Genomic DNA, 22087 nt, shown 5'->3' with positions numbered 1-22087 from the left:
CTGCCACCTCCACACCTCCCCAAGACAAGAAATTTATTCCTCCAGCCATTTTTTCCTTTGTTTCCTACCAGAGAACTGAAGTTCCCTGGAAGGGCAGTTTCTTCACACCTCCAGGATAGTTTGGATGACAAGCCTAAGAAGATTAGCTTTTGTAATGCTTCCTAAAAACCACTGTAAGGAGGATCACTGACATGGATGACTGATCTTCATCCAGGAGATTCTAGCATTGTTCCACTATCTCATGCATTTATTAGGATTTCATTTCCTTCTGGAGCCTCAAGGGAAGTTTCATAATCAGCACACCTGGTATGTGTAGTATAAATAATGAAGGGGATGCCCTCTCTAACGATCTATGCAGAAAGGCTGTTCTGCTGTAAGGAATAGTCTGGATCAGCCTTGCTAGAAGAAAGAACTATTAGGATTATGAGATCCTTTCCATTTCCAGACTCAAACAACCTCACGAACATTTTCTGAACCAAATGGAGTCAAGGTAGAGGGACCTACTCAATCAGTGTGTTTATGAGTTGTTTCAACATTATTCTTTCTATGCTGTCAGCATAAATGGTACTTTGTCACCATTTTTCTAGCCCGCAATTTAATTTATGGCTTGCCTTAAGAAAAAAGATCATGACACCAATTTAGCTTATAATCACATCAAGAAAAACAGTTTATGTGACAAATCTGGCAATAAGCCAGCACTACAAACTGGTTTGCTGACAAAAATACTTAGGGCAGGCCATGTAAAAGAGGATAGAGATCATGAGATGCCTTCCACACTTGGCTTTATCTGTTCAGTAATTTGCAAGGGCAGTATCTGATACAGCCCAGGCTGTCATGGTCTCTGGTGGTTTTTCTCACAGAAATTAAGAGCATTAAAGTCCTCACAAAGTGGACATTACTACAAGAAGGAATTACATTATTATCACAAATGGATAAAATACGCAGGACATACAAATCCATGTCTGACAGCTCACCCTAACATGGTGGTAGCATCTGCACAATTTTGATCTGAAAGAGCACTTGTGATTGGTTTGGGGGTTTTTCCCCTGAAAGTAAAGCCCCTCAGTAGCTGGACATAGATGGTACATCTAGAAACTTTCACTTTAATGCTTTATGCCTTTCTCTGCCTTACCAAAATAACCCTTTGTTCTGAAATCTTCTTTCTGCTACCTTTGATCAATCCCTTGTCTTCATCTGTATTTATTACTTACTCTACAGATCCCTCATTGGAAATATTTCTTTTTTTTCCCTAAATCCAATCTCAAGTTTTACTTTAAAGCTTCTAAAAAAACTTCTATCATATCATGTGCTTCACTTTATGGTGCCATCTGTAACTAAAGTACAGCACAGTAAATGACATATTTGTGATTTGGAATCCAGTTTTACGGATAACAGAGGTTAAGCAGCTCATTTAAATATGCCTCTTTGATACATAACTGAAATAGATTCAAACACTGAGATTTGCTCACCATCATTACTCCCATTTTCCAACACATTAATTGGATATAGGAAGTCAAATCAAGAAATTCATCTTCTCATCAAGGACTGTGTTTTAAATTCTGAATTTTTTTTTTTACAGCTGAAAAAAATATAATGAATCATTTGGCACCAGAATATTACCCCTGATATGAACAGCACCAGATGTGCAACATTGTGTACACACACTCCCACCCTTTCAACTTGCCCACTTACCTCAGGTCCATCTAAAGCTCTCACATGTTTTTCTAAAGCAGATTTGAAAGACCTATGGCTAATTAAATCTATTGCTATTAGTGTGAGTAGTCCATACTTAAATTAAATTTTTTAAGAAGTTATGAACCATAAGCACATTAATTACCAGAGTTTCTCTCCTTCTAGAAGATAATTGGATACCATATTTGGACTGATGAGGCACATCCTTACACCTGCATGTTGCTTCAGGGGGACTCTGCTTGCATGCAAGGGTTCTCTAGACCCTCCAGTGTCAGCATGATAAAGTATCACAGGATTGCAGTCATTCTGCCAAGACAAGGACTCACCCTAACCTTCTGACTTTGTCTTGGTAACACTGAAACCTTACCCCTCAGTTCTGAAAAAGAGAAGGAAAAAGTTACCAAGGCAGAAGGGTCCAGGCACCCCATGGTAAAATTCAGTATTTGGTTTCAGTGCAGCAGGATGCATGGGATGTGTTAAACCCATTTCAGAAGGCTCAGCAAAAAGTGGGTTTCAGTGTAGGGGGTGGTAACAGGTGGGCTCTGGGCATGTCTGCAGTGAACAGCCCACCAGTAAATCTCCCCAAGCTGAGCAATATTTTCCCCTCTTTGAGAAGTAAATGTGTGATTAGAAAAGGCACAGAACGGATTTTCTTCCACAGAACAAGCACTTGAGAGCTTCAGGTGCTCTGTGCAACTCAAGACTCACCTTTCTCCTCTGCATGCCCCAGTGGGATCCCCTGCCCTGTCCTGCTCCCCTGAGCCCAGTTCCTGCTCTGCAGGGCACAGCTCTAAGTGGTGCACAGCCCCAGCCCACTGACACAACTGTGAGTGGGGACTAAGGGGTTAACCCGCCTCGCAGGCATACATTAAACCGTGCTGAGAGCATTCCACAGAAATACCATCCCAGAAGGAATAGCCAACCTGACAAACTCTGTGTCTGGGCAGCACACAAATCCACTAGCTTTTGAGGGCAGCAGCAATAGGGCATTTTGTGGGGCACTCAGGAACCTTAGAAAGCCAGGGCACAGAAATTTTGCCATTGTATGGACAGCTGCAGGGGGGAAAAAAGCCCTGGAAAGCCATTTATACAGTATTAGCTGTGAAAGATGCACTCTGCTTTAAGCAGACTAATTTCGAGTTCTACCACCTGTTTAAAAGGCAAAATACTTCCTCATTCCTTCAAAAAGCTGTGGCTCTGTCCCCCCTTCTCCCTGCACACACCTAGAGGAGAGCACAGAACCTGTGCCTGTGAGTATCCCAGACACTGATCCCTATCAGGCTGCACAAACCAGAGCCTGAGCAGCCTCTCAGGAGTTTGCTGTAAAAGCAATTGGAACTGCAATTAACAACAGTGCATCTTAGCACAGGGAAAGACTTCTAACTAGAAGCTAATTAGGAGGGCAAACACTGAAGCTTGTTAGCTGAGATGCTAATGAGAATTATACTTGAGTGGCAGCAGACTAGCTATTCAGAGTTAATTAGAAACCTCAGCTGATAGTATATTGCTCTTAAGAGCTTTCAAAACAAACAACTGGAAAAACTGTCCTGCAGCTAAGGATCCAGCATGCCGCGTTGAGTAATTCATGGGCAGCCAGAAGATTACACTGAGGCATCAGGGTAATTTAACAGCATGTGGAAATGGAGGAGAGGAGGTTTTTAGGAGGTGCTCCCCTGGATTTTCAAAGGTTCTGCTCATCCTCATCCGTGGGTGGCAGCCCTGCCCCTGCATCACACAGAGCTGGTGGAAACAGCACCCAGCTGCACAGAGGGTGAGCAGGGGAGCTGCCACATGCCCAAAGTATCCTCACCAGCCTTGTGCAGAGTGGGATAAGGACCTGGGCTGGCTCAAGAGCACCTGGCAGCTTTCCTATCCCATCCCCAGCCTGTCCCACCCCAGCCTCAGCTCTCCTCCAGGACAGCTGGGAGTGCACCAGGTGAAGCTGCAGCTGTGTGCAAGTTGCTCTCGCCATGCCTTTGCCTTCCTGGGGCACAGGAGGGGTTTAGTATCCCCCTCTCTTTGTGCAGTGAGGGGACAAAGAGTAAATCAGGGCACTTAGAGGGGAAAAACCTGTTAAATGTAACGTGGCTGCAATGGGGATGGTGAAGTGTGGCCTTACCTGGGCTGAGTTGCATGGCTGATTCCTGCTCTGAGCACAGCCAGGGAGGCTGAGCAAAGGGGCTGAGTGTTTAAATGTTTCCTCTGAGCCTGATTGGAAGCACAAGAGCCAGTCAGGGGCAAGGGAGAGGCTGCTAAACTCAAAGTAGGCTGCTTGTTTCAGGAAAAGGTTGGATACTGGAGAACCTCCACAGTGCGCTCATGAAAACATTCAGTCTCACAGAGGAGAGAAATGCTCCAGAATAACTGGGGGATTTTCAGTTTTGCAGAGGCCCTGTTTGCACTAAAACTTGCAGCAATTTAAGCAAAACCTGGGTTTAATTCTATTTATTGAAACCAATTGCAAACTCATGTGGGTACTCTTAAACAGATTCAGCTTTTCCAAAAGAACACTGCGAGTCAGATTTCAATTAAAGCACAGAGGAGCATCCACAAACGGTTTTACACCAGTGTAATTAAGTAGATTTTAAAGTTTAACTTTAGTTTAACTAACAATTTCAAAGCTTAACTTAAAACAAATGTGACTTTTAATGCAGATGGGACCTGGCAGTCACTGGCTGTTGGAATATGGGAGGGTAGGGAACTTTGCATACTGAAATCTCCCTGTGAGAGTCCTGGGAGTGAATAGCTGTAAATGCACCCTTCACACAAACCTTTAAGTATCTGCAGTAGTCAGTGTGAAACAATAAAAATTAAGAGTAGACACTAACACTGTCAACTATAATCCATACATCCATTTCTTTCATAAAGGAAAAAAAATCCTGGTGCATGAGCAGTATCCTGAAGAGACAAATTTGCTTCACTAGAGCTTTGGGAGCCCTCATTTTCACTCAGTGTATTTGAAGCAAGAGTCCTGGATTGTGGTTATTCAGGTTTAACAGGATTTGGAAATGCTGGCTGAAGCTAGAGGCAGAATTCCCCCCACACCAGAGGGATGCAGCTCTGGGCTTGACCACGCTGCAGCTGGCTGGAGACCATCCCAGCCCCAGCCAGAGGGTGGGCTCAGCAGGAGCAGCCCACAGTGACCAGGACATGGTGGAGGGTTTCACAAAACCCATTTCAAAACCCTTTCCAAACTCACCAATGGCTGGTGCCTGCCATCCCAGAGCTGGATGCACAGCCTGGGGTCACCTTGCACAGCTGCTCTGGGTTTGGTGCAAAGTGTAATAAGCTGCTTGGCAACCCAAACCAGGCTAAATAAAAGCAGCAGAAAAGATTTAAGTAACTCATATTAATGCTTCAGAGAAGATTTACTGGTGGGTAACTGAGGGTAGGGATGGTGGTACCTGCAGGCAGTGCTAACAAACTGCCTGGCCACAATCCAGCCAGCACAGCACACGATGAAAGGCAGCTGCTGTCCTCTCCACCCCTCATCACCCAGGGCTTCTGGTGGATTTCCCCTGTGTGAAAGAATGTGAAAGGAGCCTTCCCAGGGCTGCAGCCCAGCTTGGAAGCAAACCAGGGTGAGGCTCTGGGTGTTCCTAGGGTTTGTACTGCTGACAGCAAGCAGGTACAGCTGCAGGGACAGGTGGGCAGAGCTTGGGTTTGGCCATAGCCTTGTTGGCATCTGTCTGCCCTTTGTGCCCATCCCAGTGCCTGCAGTGGGAGGCTGGGACACTGCTCTCAGACACAGCTTCATCCGCAGGGTGTGTGTCTCCAAGGAGTGCTGGACAGTAATTCCAGTGCCTGAGCTGACAGTAAAAAGTAGTTACCCATAAACTGACCACTAAAAGGTGAGTTTAGCTAAGACTGATCCTTTTCTCAGAATCAGGGCTAAAAACTGAGTTCTCTGGTAACTTTATGCTACCTTGCTAAGCAATTTCCTTGCTCCTCAGACTCCCCAAACACAGCAATAATTCTCCCCCATGGATTCAGGAGGGTGGCACAGTCGTTTAACATCCTAGCAAGCAAACTGTAACTTTCCCCATTTGTTAGGTGTGCTTGTTGCAATCTTCCCTCTGCAGGGATAAATGTGCAGCTTTAACCCTGAATTTCATCTATTTCCTTTCTCCTGACTGTGAATCCCTTTCAGTATTGCTAACTTCACACTGGCTTGCACACAGCATCCAACTCCACAAGAGCCCAATTTTCCTTTCAGGCTGATGATCTCCTGCTGCAGCAGCATCAGCTCCCCCTGCCAAGAAGCCCTCCCTGCCAGCCCTCCTCTGCTGGCCCACGCTGTACACCTGCAGCAAAACTACACAATCTGTGGCAGATTTTACCTCTTTTTCTCCCCCAGAACTGGGCTGCTGCTTGGCTTGCATTGCAGCTCCCTGGGGATCAGTGTTTTAGCTCTGCAGGACATACTACCCCAGGTCTCTCTCTTGTAATGGTTTTAATTTTTCATCATGCTCAGAGCACTGCCTGCTGTCTCTTAAGCTTTCATATGCACTGGGGAATTTCTGTTGCTTGGCAAATATTCATGGGTTTATCAAAGATTATGTCTGGGTTTTCTAATAAAGGGGTTTCTAGTAATGCCTCTGAATTGACTTTTTTTTTTCCCCCTAATTCACAGTCTGATCTCTCACAACTGACATAATGCCCCAAAATTGCAACACTGCACCTTTAATCTTAGATCACTCACCAGTCCTCTTTTTCTTCAGGGAAGAAAAGAGAGAGAAAAAAAGGTAGTATCAGGAGCAGAAGTCTCTTCTTTGTTGAAGTCTTTGGCCTCAGGTCAAGAAGGCTTTTCATGGGAAAGCCCTGCCTTCCCTGGAGAACTTGCATAAAACCCCATTCTCTGCTGCTGCCTTCACCCCTGTGCCCTCCAAAGGCAGGGGCTGTGTCTGTTTTCCTGTGCTGCTTCCTTCCCTCCACATTTATTTTTTGCTAATCAGGTGCAGCTATTGCATCACGCAGGAGGTGACTAAAGGAACTTTCAGCCTAGAGAAACTACTGAATTAATTATGCTGCTTTCACTATTCTATGAATCTAGTATCTGTTTTGTCTGGCTATGTGTTGCTAAAACAATTTGGCCAAGGTTTAACATAGGTAGGTTTCTACTTTCACATGTGTTAAGCAGTGCTGTATTTTTGGCATGACCTGTAATCCCAGCATGCTGCAATTCCAAAACTCCCTGTATGCCATTTATTCTGTCCTTACCACACAACAGTCACACTCTCACTTGATTTTCACTCAGCTTCCTGCAAGTTTCTCTTCTGTCACACAGGCAGAGGCAGTCCCTGGACCCCACCTGTCCATCTCTGCATCCCTGCCCTCTGTGCTGATGGCAGCAGTGCTGCTTTCCCTGAGTATTTCCTTTTCCCTTTCCCTGGCACTGCTGTGCTCTCCACTGATCACTTCTGCTGCTTTGCACTTCTCCTACCTGTACAGTCTGATTCTCCAAGCCACCACTTGTGTCTCTTCTCTAACTTTATTCATGTTATTGCATTTTACCTCCTTGATGTCTTTGTATCTTGCCTTTGCACAAACACAGGAGCACTACTCAAAGCACTTTCCATTATGTCTCTGAGCTACCTCACAGATTTCCTCTGCTTGCATCCCTTCCTTCCCAGAGGTTCCCCATAGGTCCTGCAGGCTGTGGGAGATGTGCAGGAGAATCCATGTGTGATATTCTGGGCAGAAGAAAGTTTATTGTACCCATGATCTATCAAACAACTGCATCAGTGCAGTGCTGGGGCAGAACCAACACACCCTGCTCCTCACTGGGACTTCTCATCTGGCCCTGATTCTGTAAGAAGGGCAGAACTGCAGGGATCTCTGGGCTCACATCTGCCCAGTTTATACTTCTACAAAGTAGAATCACAGACATTAGTGAGCTAACATCAAGTTCAAGTACTCTCCAGCATTTTTGCTCAAATTTTTATTCCCCTTAATCACTGCTGAGTTCATCTTGAAGATTTGTGAACATCCTGCATAGCTTGGCCATTTAACTGCTGCTTTTCCTGATTCTTGTTAATACTTGTCAATTTTCCTATCAAAACTCATTAAAGGATTTTTTCCCTTCATTTTTCAAAAATAGGATTTTCCCTTAGCTTGGCAAGTCTATTCCTGTTCCCATCCTAATCCTGCTAGAGAATGTGCATTGCTCATTACCCTTAACAACACATCTACTCTTTTTCTTGCTTTTCCTTTTTCTGCATGTCTGGCAGTTCTGCAGCTTTACTCTTGTAAGCTGAATAAAGCTCAGTTTCTGCACCCATTTCTTTTCCTACAAGTCCAGCTGAGGCAGAAAGCCTAGGAGCCTTCACTGTGCCCTCCACTCACAAAGCAATTCTGAATTTCTGCTTGTCTGCACAGATAGATACAACAGCTCACATTTGTCACTGGGTGCAAGCACAAAAAGGTACCTGCTCCAGAACAACAACTCTGTTTTACTCCTCTGAGCCCAGGCCGTGTATCCACATGGGAGACAAGGTGGTGATCAGCAGCCAGCATGGATTCACTAAAGGAAAATCAGCCTTGACCACCTGACTGCCTCCTACAAAGGAACAACTGCCTGGATGGCTGAGGGGAGAGCAATGGATTTTGTCTGCATTGACTTCACAACATCCTCACAGGCAAACTCAGGAGCTGTGGGCAGTGAGGTGCATTGAGAACTGGCTGAGTGGCAGACCCCAGAGGGTCAGGATCAGTGGCACAGGGTCCAGCTGGAGACCTGTCACCAGTGGTGTCCCCCAGGGTGCTATACTGGCCCCTGTGTTGTTTAACTTGTTTATCAATGACCTGGATGAAGGAACAGATGCCTCCTCTGCAAGTTTCCTGCCAACACAAAGCTGGGAGGAGTGGCCAGTTCCCCAGGGAGCTGTGCAGTCCTTCAGAAGGACCTCAATGGGCTGGAGAGATGGGCAGAGAGGAACCTTCAGAAGTTCAGCAAGGGCAAATGCAGGGTGCTGCTCCTGGGGAGGAACAAGCCCATGGAACAGCCCAGGCTGGGGGCTGACCTGCTGGAGGGCAGCTCTGCAGAGAAGGGCCTGGGGGGCCTGGTGGACACAAGGTGTCCGTGGGCCAGCAGTGTGTCCTTGTGGCTGAGGAGGCCAATGGAGTCCTGGAGTGAGTCAGGAGGAGCAGTGCCAGCAGGTAAGGGGAGGGGATCCTGCCCCTCTGCACAGCCCTGGTGGGACACATCTGGAGTGCTGGGTCCAGTTCTGGGCTCCTAAGGACGAGAGAGACATGGAGACCCTGGAGTGGGTCCGGTGACAAAGATGATGAAGGCTCTGGAGAGTCTGTCTTGTAAGGAGAGGCTGAGGGAGCTGAGCCTGATCAGCCTCAGACTGAGGGGACCCCATCAGTGTCTGCCAGGGTCTGCAGGGAGGTGTCAAGAGGGTGGATCAGGCTCTGCTCAGGGGTGCCAGCAGCAGGACAGGAGGCAATGGGCAGAAACTGATGCACAGGAAGCTCCACCTGAATATGAGGAAAAACTTCTTCACTGTTCTGAGCACTGGAACAGACTGCACAGAGGGGGTGTGGGGTCTGTGGAGATATTCAAGAACCATCTGCACACAAAACCATGCCATGTGCTCTGGGATGACCCTGCTTCAGCAGGCAGGTGGGACCAGATACCCCACTGTGGTCCCTTCCTGTGATTTGGTGAGTCTCCTCAACCATGTCCAGAAAGGAAAGTTCTCCCTCTTCAGCACAGAACCCTGTTGCAGCACTCCCTGTCAGAGTATTGTCATAAAAACATTTACCTTTTGCTTGTAAGTTACCACATACTGCAAAAATCCCCACTGAAGTGTGTACAGGAGTATTCCCCAGAATGAAAGGCTCTGTATGCATTTAATAATGAAATGCCCATTTCATGTTTAGAACCAGATGAAAGCACAGATAAGAGCAACTGGAAACAGCTTGGATGTTGCAGCTTCAGCCTGATAAGACTATGCTTTTACCCTACTATTCTAAATGTCTTTTTTCAAAACAAAAATATTTCATAAGGAATTTTATAATAATGGGGGAGCTTTTATGTCCCATCTGAAAGGGCTCCTTGAAACAGATTTAAAAAAAAACATCAAGGAAGACATTAGGACTGCACCTCACTCTTTCATCAGTATATATAGTTCATAATGCACATCAGGTGCCACGGGAACTGCTGTTCAAGGTTAAAGCAAGGTCCCTATGAAAGGGGCAATTACTCTCTAGTGACAGACAAGGAGAAGAAAGTCAAAGCTAAACCGTGCGAGCGGGAAAGGCAGGAGTGCTCAAAGTGAACTGGAAAAGCTACAAAAGCCTTTACCTCAGGAAGAGGCCACTTCAGCACCTGGCTGTGAATTCAGGTTTTAATCTGTCACCAACAGTCCCCGGCAGGCTGTCCCTCACAGGCAGCTGGCAGGAGCCCCAGCGTGGAGCAGACCTGCAGGGATGGGGGCCCGTGGGCTGGGGGCTGTGCCTGCACTCTGCTGGGCTGGGGAGAAAAGCCTGGCTTCAGCATTCTTCTTCAGTACTAAAAGCACAATAAAAGCATGTTTTTGAAAGGAAAAGGAAAACCAAAGCTCATGTCCAGGAGCACCAAATTTGGTGGAGGATTCAGGAATCCCAGTTCCACCCATGGGAAGGTCTGGAGCCACAAAGGCTCACCCTCAGCGGGGAGAATGAAATTGGGGAACATTTAGACAAGAGAGGCAAGCACAGGATGGTGTGGGATGCACCCATGGGGCTGAGGAACCTGGCTGATGTCACACAGGCTGTGGCCATCAGAGGAGGTTCCTAGGACTGGAAACAAGCATCACTTCTGTCCCCCAGCAGGAGGATCTGGGAAAACAGTGCATGTCACCATGATATTTTCTGAAAAATCCCTTTGCCAGGATTTTTCTCCTGAGAAGCTGAGAGGCCTCAGAACAAAATGTAAACAATGACTGTCTGCTGCTGTGGAATGCAACAGGTGCATCTTTGATTGGTCCATGTTGGTTGTTTTTAATTAATGGCCAATCACAGTCCAGCTGTCTCAGACTCTCTGGTCAGTCACAAGATTTTATTATCATTCCATTCCTTTCCTTTCAAGCCTTCTGATGAAATCCTTTCTCTACTCTTTTAGTATAGTTTTAATATATCATTTTCTTATAATATATATAATAAAATAATAAATCAGCCTTCTGAAACATGGAGTCAAGATTCTCATCTCTTCCCTTGTCCTGGGACCCCACGAACACCACTACATGTGCCTGATAAACCTTAATGTTCCAATGAGCAGTGGCACATCAAAATTGTGTAACTTAAAAGAAACACCTTTTCAAAGAAGAAACACTCTGGAATGTGATCAAGAAACCAAATACGGCAAGAATATTACCTGTGAAAATTCAAATCATCAGATTCTCACTAGAGAAAAATGCAGCAATACAAGGAGATGCAACTGTAACTAGAAAAAGGAGAAAAACTTTTAGTATTTTTGATTTTCAGGAGAAAAAAACCCCAGCATATTTGCTTTCCTCAAGTGGATGAAAGGCACCTGTATAAAAAGAAGAAAGACAGTTCTGGCTGACTCTGGAATAGTAATTTACAGGGAAAATTGTAGTTCAAAGAAAAAATTAAGTATTTATTCTTTTCATAATCAAATATAAAGGAATACTCAAGGTCTAAGTCGAAAGAAAAAGAACACTACTAAGAAGCAGTTTCAAGTTCTGCAACCTTCTTTCAACTTATGTTGGAATGCATGAATAAAAGCCTCTCTGAGTCCCTCAGAGAGAGAAAGGAATGCAGGGATTGAACTGGAACCTTTAGAGAAACTGCAATATATTAAAGCACATACTAATAATATAATATATTAATATAAAACAATAATATAATATATTAAAGTAAGAGTGTAAGTTTTAGTTTTAAGTAAATAGAAATATATCTTAAGTGCCTTAAGACACTGTGTTAGCTAATAAAAAGCCCTAAAGCCTAGTTTAAAGTTCAGTAGTGATATCTTTCACAGAAATAACTTAGCTCCAGACATAATGAAAACACAGCAGAACATTGCTTGCATTTCTAGATGGATAGAACTATTTGTGAGAACAGATAGAACTACCTGGGTAAACTTTGTGTAAGAACTGACACTACTTTCACACATTAGAATTAAGCTCAGAGGGGTGTAGGAAAAGGTTTTAGAATTGTAGTTTTAGCTGATTGGATGATTTATGAATAAAATCCCCCAATACTGGGGTGCAAAAACGGTGGCAGTAGCTTCTGCTGCTGGGAACATCAGGACTCTATGCCAAAAGCTTTTAGCACAGACTTTAATACGCTGAACTCTTTGCCTTCAAGGCTGATGAATTCATGCAATAAACAACTTTACAACAAATGCTCCTGTCTCTTTGCAGACCCAAGACCCACTCCTAACTCAATAAACTTACTATCACAGCTTACTGAAAACGAGTTTCTTTCCCTTGCTGCTCTATAAACACCCAGAGTGCAAGAGAAAGCGCAACACAAAAGCTGGGAGCAACATAAGAAGTGCTCTCACACCTTCAATAACAGGAACCTTCTACATTTTCAGGCATAATATGGTGAAGTGAAGAAACCCATTGAAGGTGAGGAATGAGAAGATGCTGTTTCCTGCCATCCTTTGGTCCCTGGACTGAATTTTGCAATCACATTACATGAAGCCTCTCTTTCCCAGGAGGATCCATCCTGGCTCTGTCCTGCAATGTCCTTAAAAGTGTCATAAATGTTTCTCTGTCCTTGGGTGCATCACAGTTGTTTGGTCTCCAAGGAGATCTCTTCAAGGTCCACAAACTGCCTGGACTTTGATATATAGTATATGATCTAGCCAGTGATGATATATCATATATTTTCACAGAGAAAAAGTAACAACCTGCAACAGGCAGCAATGAACCATGCAACTGTGGGTGGTTGGGAATTTTTTTTTAAACAAACATGGATACTTTTCCCTGTCCATAACTGGCCCTCAGCAGACAAAAGGTCCTTTACTCACAAAAAGCACACACCAGGCTGCTGCACAAATCCTATCCCTTCTTCTTGCATCACATCCTGGAGCTTTAGAGCAGAAAAGCACAAGGGAATAAACATATGTCAGACAACCCTCATCACTATCCCTTTTTGGGCCCTGCTAAAAAGTTAACTTCTAATTATTTTCTTCTGAATGAATGCCCATCTCATGACAGGCTTTGAAAATCTCTTCAAAATATGTAATTTAGGGCTAAATTCTTGTTTATGCTAGTCAACTTCTAAAGTTATCCTGTCTACATGAGATTTTATAGCCAATAAAACATGACTGAGTACACATGAAATAATAAATTTGATCTCCTGTCCTGATTTTTTTTTTCATGTAATTAAGCTACAGAGAATAATACAGTTTAATCATTGTTCGTTTGGGACCAGCATTTATATTTCATCCAGAGTTAATGCAGTCAAACTGAGAACAAAAGCAGCACAGACAAAGGAGAGGCAGACCTCACTAAGTTAATAATTAATAACCACTCTGACGATATTTAACCCATCAGCAAAAGCACAAAAGAACTTTGGGCACTCTAAGTCTCACTGCAACAAACTGAGCACCTCACACTTTCCCCAGTACCCACGGGGCAGCAATCTTTTCAAGTGTAACACGATAACTCAACGTGACTTCTTACAATGCTCCATCATCAGCCCTGGACTCATCATGATTTTCAAAGGTACAATGTGCAGTTTGGATTTTTATGGGTCTAAGAGAAATAGATTTGCTTAATCCTGTCATTTGAGACAACTCAACTCGAATCAGACCAGGTTTGCTGTATCTTTCCCACACAGGAATACTCTCAAACCCCACAGCAGGCCAGCGGGAGAGTTGGAAAATTAACCTGTCAGCATAACACAAGCCTCTGTTTACCACTGAGAATGTGCCTTGGTCCCAGATAATGTTTTCTGAAGCAGCAGGTCCTTTCACTGTTACTGTTAGTGCTGCCTGCAAGTGTCCCAGCTGCCAGATCACATTTCTCACTTTTTTTGGGTAATATCATCAGATCACACTGCAATGGGAACAGGTGTTATCCACAAGCTCACATTTAAATAACTGCAGTATATAAATATGTTGCTTCAGTAAGCACAGAGAGAACCATCCCCAAGACAACCACAAAAGCAGTAAAGCAGCAAAAGTACAGATTGAAACATTTGTGAAAGCATTTGATTTTGGTACTGATGAAGGTAAACATCTAAATATTCTTAGATTGCTACATTAGGTAGCAAAAAAGTTGCAGGTTTATTTGGTCCCCTTCCAAAGATTCACTTCTTAGGGACTCCCAATTAATTAATAAACTCCAGGTACTTTGGATCACTCAGCCTTATCCTGTTAGTCACATACCAATCTATTGATGACATACAGCTTTTATTTTAAAGCATTCAACAGGTGAAATATTTACTCCGGCAGCCAAGGCAGAGAGAAGAAAGAAGACAGGAGGAGGAGGAATGAGCTTAAGCCACATTACCAAGAGATGGAAGGATCAGAAGCCTGGAAAGCACTTAAAAATACCTCCCAGATCTGCAGCATCCAGTGTTCATTTAAAACAGTGGTAGTTAGAGGCAGTTAAGAAGGCAAAGAAAAATTACTATGAACAAAGTGTAATTAAGAGTATCTGCCCAAACTTGCCTGAAATAACAGTTAAACAATGAATTGTGTTATTTTCATAGATGTTAAACCAAATGCCAAAGATGATATTTGAAATGTCAACATTAACAAGACACACCAAGAAAAGTTAAGTGAGCAAGCTTTACACTTGCCTTTCCATTGGACAAGACAGATGCTTCAATCCTAGAGCCATTTAACAGCAAGACAGGGATGAAAAAACATTTAGTGCCTCTTCCTCAGGGGAAGAAAGGGGTGGAAAAGACTAAGATTCTAATTTGGAGATGTTATTTCAACACTGACTTGAAGTTTTAGAGTGCATAGAATTCAACATGAGCTAGATTAGCAAAAACCTTGTATTTAAATGGCCTGACTTAATCTGGCTCACAGCTCTGTGGGCATCTGGTGCATGGTCAAACTCAGCCCTCAGGGATGCATTTAGCTTGGAGCCCAAACACTGCAGCCTGGCTGAAAGAACTCCAAAATGTAAATAATGAGGTAAAACAATAACGTTGCACTTGATCAAAATCTACCCATGACGTTTGCAACTTGAAGGATAAGAAAATAGCACCTGGGGTAAGGGACTGCTCTGCCATATTTGGATGTGTACACCATGGGAAAGATCAGAAACAAAATTAATGTGCAATTATGGCTGCAATAGAAGAGCAGAAGGCTTGGCTCACTCCGAAGATAACATTCTATATAAACTGTATGAACCTTTTCATGCTCCTACTTCCAAGTTTTTAACAAACCTACAAGTTACACATCTTTTCATCTCTTCAAACAGTTATGCAAAACTTATGGTATAATTATGTTCAATTCTACAGGCAATCAAAGCCTTTTGTCTTGTAACTGGGGTGGAGCCCTGCCAATTCCCAAATGATGCCTGCAATACTCTTTACAGCTGCACTGCCTAAAAAGCAGGGGAGAAAGCACAATACCTGTACAGGGCAGGAAAGGTAGCGGGGAAAGCAAAAAAGTTCTAGGAAATTAAAAAGTGTTAGTCCGCTAAGTGCAATGCTTCATCTGCCTGTGCCTGGCAATTCATCTTTAGGGGTAATATCTCCAGAAATTAAATGTTTTTTCTTCTCTGAGTGACAAAAAGATGAAGACTATATGACTCCAACAAGTGTCCAGCTCTGCAGACAAAGGCACTTACCACAGCACAGCTCTGTCCCTCAGCTCCACAGCTGCACCAAAGGTGACACAGCGGCCGATCAGCCGCCACCAACGCCGACAGGGAACAACAAGATGTAAAAGAAGTTACTTTGACTCAGGACAAAACCAGCACGTGCTTTCTACATTAAGCTACTACTTCAAACTTTATGCCAGTTTCCAGGGAACAGCCAAGTGCTGCAAAGTTAATCAAAACAAGATGTCTGTGAGCCGTTGAGTACTGCAAGAGATCCTCCAGTGTTCAGCAGCAGGACCACCCAGAAATTTCTTTTAAGATGCAAGCCCAACAGCTGGGAAACCAAGCTTCAGCAAGTTAAACCATTTCTTCTCCTGTGTAACATTATCCCTCCCCACGACTGCTGTGGATAAATACACTCTCATTCACAAATACAGCTGTACACTTGAATTTTGCCTTTTCTGATCTCATCTAGAATCCCAGAGAAGTTTTGGCAAGCATGACTGTTAGATACAATTAAAAGCTCAGCCGTGATAGCTCTTGGTTAATTGCAAACAGCACTGTGATTGTGCAGCATAGCTACATTTGCAGAAAGTTCAAGTATTCTTGCATATCTTAATAATACTCAGTATTTGATAGTTGCTGGAAAGAAGAGATACTAGGGAAAAACTCTAGTAAAATGCATCAAGCCCTTCTTTTTAAATAACCAGAGAAAAATCACTTACAGTAATAGTTGCATTTTATTTTCTCTTTTAGTTTCAATGTGCAGTATTTTCAGCATTTTTTTTTAAACTTAAACATACATCTAAAATTATAAGCTTTTCTTTTCCTTTGAGTACAATTGCTTTTCAGGTTGGGGCTCCAAGCTTTTGCTCATCATTGCCCTCAAACTCTATCCCACCACAGGGTGCGTTATCCTTGTCAAGTTTATCCAACTCAGTGGTGTGTACACACGGACTGATGAGAATGATAAGCCCACACAAAATGCACATGACTAAAGCAGCACATGCTTCACAAATGCTCTGCAGCATTTATATCCAGTTACCTGAATGCAGCTAAAAACTTTATCAAGATACACCATAGAAGCTCTCCTGGGTATGACTGTGGGATTCTCAAGATTTTTAAATGGATACTTAGGTAGCATGCACAATGAGTTCACCCAAAATCTCTGTATTAGGTTAGATTAACATCATTAATTTCCCCCAAATTTTGCTACATTGCTTACTCTAGTTTTTACAGCAGCTTGTTTTCACTTTAAAACACTTAAACTACTTAAAAACTAGCCAACTATTTTGCCCTCTTGCAACTTTCAGCAATTGTGTCCTTATAACCAAAACTGTTTTAAGAGCAAAGCACCTACCATTGTCCCTCAGCTGATTTCTACCTTTAGCAGAAAGATTAGTTGGGATTGTACATGGAAAAAGTCTGATTTACACAATGAATGTACTCAATTAGTTCCCCATCTTCTCCCCGTTCCTTTCAACCACCGGGTAAGATCCTGAATGACTGAATTTAATTAATTAAACTGCTTATTGCTATTACTTATTGCTCATTACACCCTAAAATTTCTTATATTATGGAAGCATAAATGCCCAGCCCTGACAGCTCCACAAAATCCTAAGACAAACCAGGTCTGCTGCTGTTGGAGAACTGTCTTTGCAGTGCTTTTGACACAACCTCCCTATGTGCTATACAGTTAACAGCCACTGAAAAAGGAGAATGGCAAGACAGAATGCTCTTAAGGCAAAGCTACTAGATTTCAACAAATTACTTTTAACCCAAAAGATTCCACTTGTTCCTCCCTTCATTTGACCAGAATCTGTCCAGTCATTACTCAGTGCTTTCAGAATGCTGCTGGTGTTAAAAAAAACAAGCAATGTCTTGGTGCTAAGAAGGCATTCCTACCAAAGCAAAAGTAACACACAGTCATTTGCTAGGTGCTTCAGGCAAGAAATGACATCTGAGTAGACACTTTAGAGAAGATTTAAATAAACTCACATTCAATTGCAACTGGAAAACAACATAAAAAGTAAAGAAAATACTTTGAATCCCATGAATAAGAACTCCTCACTCTTGCACTCAGCACAAGGGAGGGGGCAGGCTGAAATGAAACACAAAGCAAACTTTATTTAATGGGTCAGTGGGTAGCCGGTCCAAAAGCTATTTGTAACAAGTTGGCTGGCATACAGTGTTCTTAGGGGAGGGCCACATTATAGATTTAGTAATGCAGTTTCTTTGACAACTGATTGGTAACTGAAGTTTTAAATAATAATCTGTCTCAAGTATGCTCCCAGTCATGCCACACCTCTCATCTTGAAAGGCTGCTAAGAAGCTACTTTTACTGCAAAGCACATTAAAGATGCTGTCTGCTTTGTTTAGCCAGGACAACAAATGTATGTCTAAAGACCAAACATATTTCTACCCTGATCTCAATGAAAATATGAACAGCCTGATTTTCAGAATTAGCTTTCTGTTTACAGCAAGTTAAAAACACTCTGTGAAATAAAATCTTGCATAGAGTCAGTCTCAAAGGACAAGCAGTATTTTTATTTCCTTGAAATGCAACATCAGAATCCCTTAATGGCCACTGTTCTGCTGTTACTATCTCTATGGCACACCTCATGGCTCGTGTCACTAAAAGCAGACAGAAGTGATTTTGAGTATGATTTCATTCCCAAATAAATGAGGGTGTGGAAAGAATGTCCAGGAAGAAGAGAGGAAAGTGTGCTGCAGTGAAATGTCTGAACTGAAGCTCTACTGCAGTGTGCTCCCACACTAGGAAAACCCTTAAGCTCCAACTCCTTCAGGTCACAGAGAACTTCCTAAGAGGAGGTGCCCTTCTTTAGACACTTGGGACACATCACAGGAGGTACAGACACTACAACAATCTCCAAGAGAGGTTAAAACAGATGAAGTTATTACCAGTGAATCTGTGTGAGGTTAGAAGTGACTGCATCAGCTCTAGAGCTTGTCTTGGAACAGGTAATGCATATACTTGCTCTAAGGCTGGCAAGAGGCATTTGAGGAATGGGAGTCTGTCACATCTCATGTTTTTCACCCAGCTGTGCTGACTGCTTAATTCAATGTATTTCTTCACTGGCTTGAAAGATTCTATAGCAAGTCCCAAGCTGGTTTGGAAAGTTTCAGAAAGGGTCTAGCTCCTGTGATCCCAAGGTAAAGTAATCAGCTGGTCTGTGTTAATCATGAGGAGCTTAAAATTATGAAGAATTTAACAGTTTCATAACACAACATATACTGTTATATGGTGAGAATTTGACTAACCTGATGCTTAAAAAATATATTAAAATCTATTTTAAATTCTGGAAAATAGCTTACAAAAATATCTTCACTTAAACTATATATCATACAAAAACTGACTGGTGTGTGGGTTTACAGTACAAAACGATTATTGGTGATTACAAAAGGGAAGAGTGATCTATACTACCCCTTAATGCAAACACAGGGCATTATATCTCACTGCCTGGAATTAAGACTTTTATCAGAATTAAGATAATTTCCAATATAACTCAAAAACTTTCAAACAGTATCTATTTTATTAAACCTTTTTCTGAAACCCTGTTCAGTTTTTCTTTTAAAAATCACCACAGTGCTGTGGCCCAAGGAAGAAGAGTAACCCAACTTAGGACAGAAATAATTGCTCTAGATAATAAGACCTGTAGAGAGCTAAATACAGCAACATCTACAGTTGTTTCTACTGCCCATACTATCAATTTCCTCTATCAGTTTCTAAAAGGAAGCGACACCAGTGGACAATTCCTTTGTAATCAATTTAAGGGCAGAAGCAACAATTTTTGGTCTAGATTGGAATTAGTTTAAATACATGGGTTTAATAAATACAAATATACACATCTGTATACATTAAATGTTGTCACATGTGTATAATTTCAACATATACATTATATACAGAAATACATACAGTACATGCTCCTCCTGACAACACTATCTCATTTTTCCAAGTGTCACCAAAAGGTGTGATAAGAAAATGAAGAGAGGTTGAATGTAGGATCTGACTGAGAACCAAGGTATTATTTCTCTATAATGAAAGACTTAAATACAACTAAAGACAAATGCTGTGCTAGATTTCCTCATGTAAAGCTTAGGAATCAATGGCATTCCCTGGATGGTGAGTAAAAGCTAAATCTGGCCCTGTGCAGTGTCCTGAAATTCATGGATATTTGTGTTTGTGTCTAAAGCATTATGGATACAACAGGTAATAAAAGAGGTTGTGTAATCTAACACTTTAGCCAGTCCCAAAGTAGACCACAGCAGCCTTCTGATTCTTTACTGCTACCACATATTTGTTCACATGAGAGTGGTCCAGATGACTCCATGGTCTCAGTTAGGAGAGGTCAAATGGTTGTTGACTACTGGGGAGCTTGCACCATTTTGTCTCTTAAAATGCTGTGCAGCAAATAAGAGCAGTTTCTTAAGTATCTAAAGTTTGATCCAGAGTAACTAGTCCTCTTTTTTACCATTATGCCGCAAAATTAAGGAATTACAAAGAAGCTACAGTAAAGTGGATCACAAGAATGCCTCCTTAGTACAGTTTCTCAAGACAAATTAATCAACATATTCCAGTTTTAAAGCACTTTAAGAAAAAGTGAGATGCAAAACAAGATGTAATCTGTACATTAAGATGGATTTCCAAAAGGAACATGAATTCAAGAATGAGGAAAAAAACGAGGACAATACAGATGTCAAGACATTCAGTAGCATGGCTTTTGTTCATCTCCAATTACAGCACAGCTCATGCACTACACATCTTACAATTTTACATACTGTACATAATATAGAAATATTTAAGTTAAAATTTCTTTCACTGATATACTGTACTCAAATTTGAAATCCTGAGAAGAAAAAAGAAAAACGTGTGGTTACGTATGTGCACTATATCTCTGGTATCACCAACACATACACCACTGGATATCAGAAAATCCAGAGAGAGAAATTACATGCTGGAAGTGTAAATCATAAAAGCCATTTTCTCTTTTCCTTGTTTGGGAGAGACATTAGGAAACAAATTCTATTCTGTACTACACAACAGTATATACAGGTACATAAAACTATGAAGTTGGCTAATGACTGCACGTTGCAATAACAGTCTGTCAGTGCTTTACTGCTGCACCACAGTGGCTTCAGCTGCATATTGGGAAGAAGAGGAATATCAAATACCTTGCATGTGGTACTAGCTCATATTTTACAGCTTGGATGTGTGGCTTCCTTAGTCCCCACCATCACTTGAAAAACACTGACATACTTCATTCCACTTAGAGGTGTTTGGTGTCAACAACAACTACACTTGACTTCTCAGGTGATTTCCAGTGCTGCAGAGCACTTGTCCATGCATGCTGGAAGGAAAACTGACAGGTCCGAATTTATCACAAATGCAACCCCCAGGTATTTTCTTCATCTTGCATTCCTCATAACTCATATTCCAACACTAGTCATGCATTTCCACTACACATCAGGTTGTTCAGCATGCTGTGACCTTGTGGACATTTTGCAAACAGGTCAGGAGGCGGTGGTATGGGGTTCCTGGAGATGCCACCACCTCAAACACCGACTGGAAGGCTCTCCGATCCAGCTCCTCATCGATCTGGTGTCGGTAGAAGTCTATGGCCACCAAACAGAAGATGTTAACATCCACCTGCTCTGATTTCCCCATTCTGCTAATAATATGTGGAAGACTGAAATACAAGTTAAGGTCATTTATGACAGACATTGACTCTCTTTTGGTTTAGCAGTTTAAACACTGTTCTCCATTAAAACAGCTTATTCTTAAGTTCACCAACAACGTTCAAGTGCAAAATGCTGTCATCTGACAATTAACTGCTACTACATAAATCCTATTTCTTCCTTAACATCACACAATTTCTTATCCTCAGAAATTAACTTCAAGCTGGCAGTAGTCTTCTTTATCCATTGGAGCAAACGATGCAATCAGCAACTGCTGAGAGCCAAAGAGCACTGCTGAGGTTGGGACTCATTAGGATGTCCCAAACATGACAAATGGCCATTTTTTTGTCTGCACACAAGATGCACTAGTTATTTTTCTGTTTGTTTCAAGGGTTTGTTTATTTGTTTTTAAATAAATCCAGCACTAATACCACACACACACACATATATATATAAAGATAGATATATAGATAAATTGGAATAAGTCTGTTCCAATTTATTTGACCAATGCAATTCCATTGCCAAAGCCCACTATTACTGCAGTGCACAGCCAGGGTGATAACTGCAAAATACAGTTTGGATGTAGAGGATAATTCTCTTGATTTTGAGTTTGTTGGTTTCTTACATTTTCTTCAGTATATTTTATCTTGCAGAAGGAACACAGAGCAAAGCTTTTAAAGGTCACAGCAATACTATCTTGATGAAGCTTTTAAAAAGTCCTTCAAAGTGAGGACTTTCCCAATCATCTTGCATAGCCAAAAGGAACTGATCTTAAAGCAGTAGTTTTAGATAACTTTGTTCTCATAATCTGTTTAGGTGTTCTCTTTTTTCCCTACAAACCTGAGGTACCAACAGTACAAAGCAATATGCACCATTACTATCTGCATTAAAACTGCCTTTTTTGTGTCTTACACTTGTACTCTTATCCTTCAAGGCTTTACACTGTAATTACC

The 22087-nt window shown here is 42.2% G+C and overlaps 2 protein-coding genes across 7 annotated transcripts in view; both read right to left on the bottom strand.

The window, feature by feature from the left end:
* Positions 1–15544, bottom strand: part of MSANTD1 (Myb/SANT DNA binding domain containing 1) — a 57032-nt gene extending 41488 nt beyond the window's left edge. Inside the window, exons 1-2 of one of the 3 annotated variants that reach the window (XM_030947652.1) lie at positions 1316–1411; position 1142 (exon numbers count right to left, since the gene is read on the bottom strand). In XM_030947652.1, coding sequence (XP_030803512.1) covers position 1142; positions 1316–1411 — 97 coding nt within the window. Of the gene's footprint in view, positions 1–1141; positions 1143–1315; positions 1412–3811; positions 3827–15464 lie in introns of those variants that run through there. The other 2 variants (XM_030947650.1, XM_030947651.1) reach the window with 2 other exon arrangements.
* Positions 15545–18972: 3428 nt separating this feature from the next.
* Positions 18973–22087, bottom strand: part of HTT (huntingtin) — a 78558-nt gene continuing 75443 nt past the window's right edge. For 3 of the 4 annotated variants that reach the window (XM_030946837.1, XM_030946838.1, XM_030946840.1), the window contains one exon: positions 20932–21145. In XM_030946837.1, the coding sequence (XP_030802697.1) occupies positions 20932–21145 (214 nt within the window). Of the gene's footprint in view, positions 21146–22087 lie in introns of all 4 variants that reach the window. The other variant, XM_030946836.1, reaches the window with a different exon arrangement.

Source organism: Camarhynchus parvulus, chromosome 4, assembly GCF_901933205.1.
Source record: "Camarhynchus parvulus chromosome 4, STF_HiC, whole genome shotgun sequence".
Lineage (NCBI taxonomy): Eukaryota > Metazoa > Chordata > Aves > Passeriformes > Thraupidae > Camarhynchus > Camarhynchus parvulus.
This window is presented reverse-complemented; position numbering and strand designations above follow the sequence as displayed.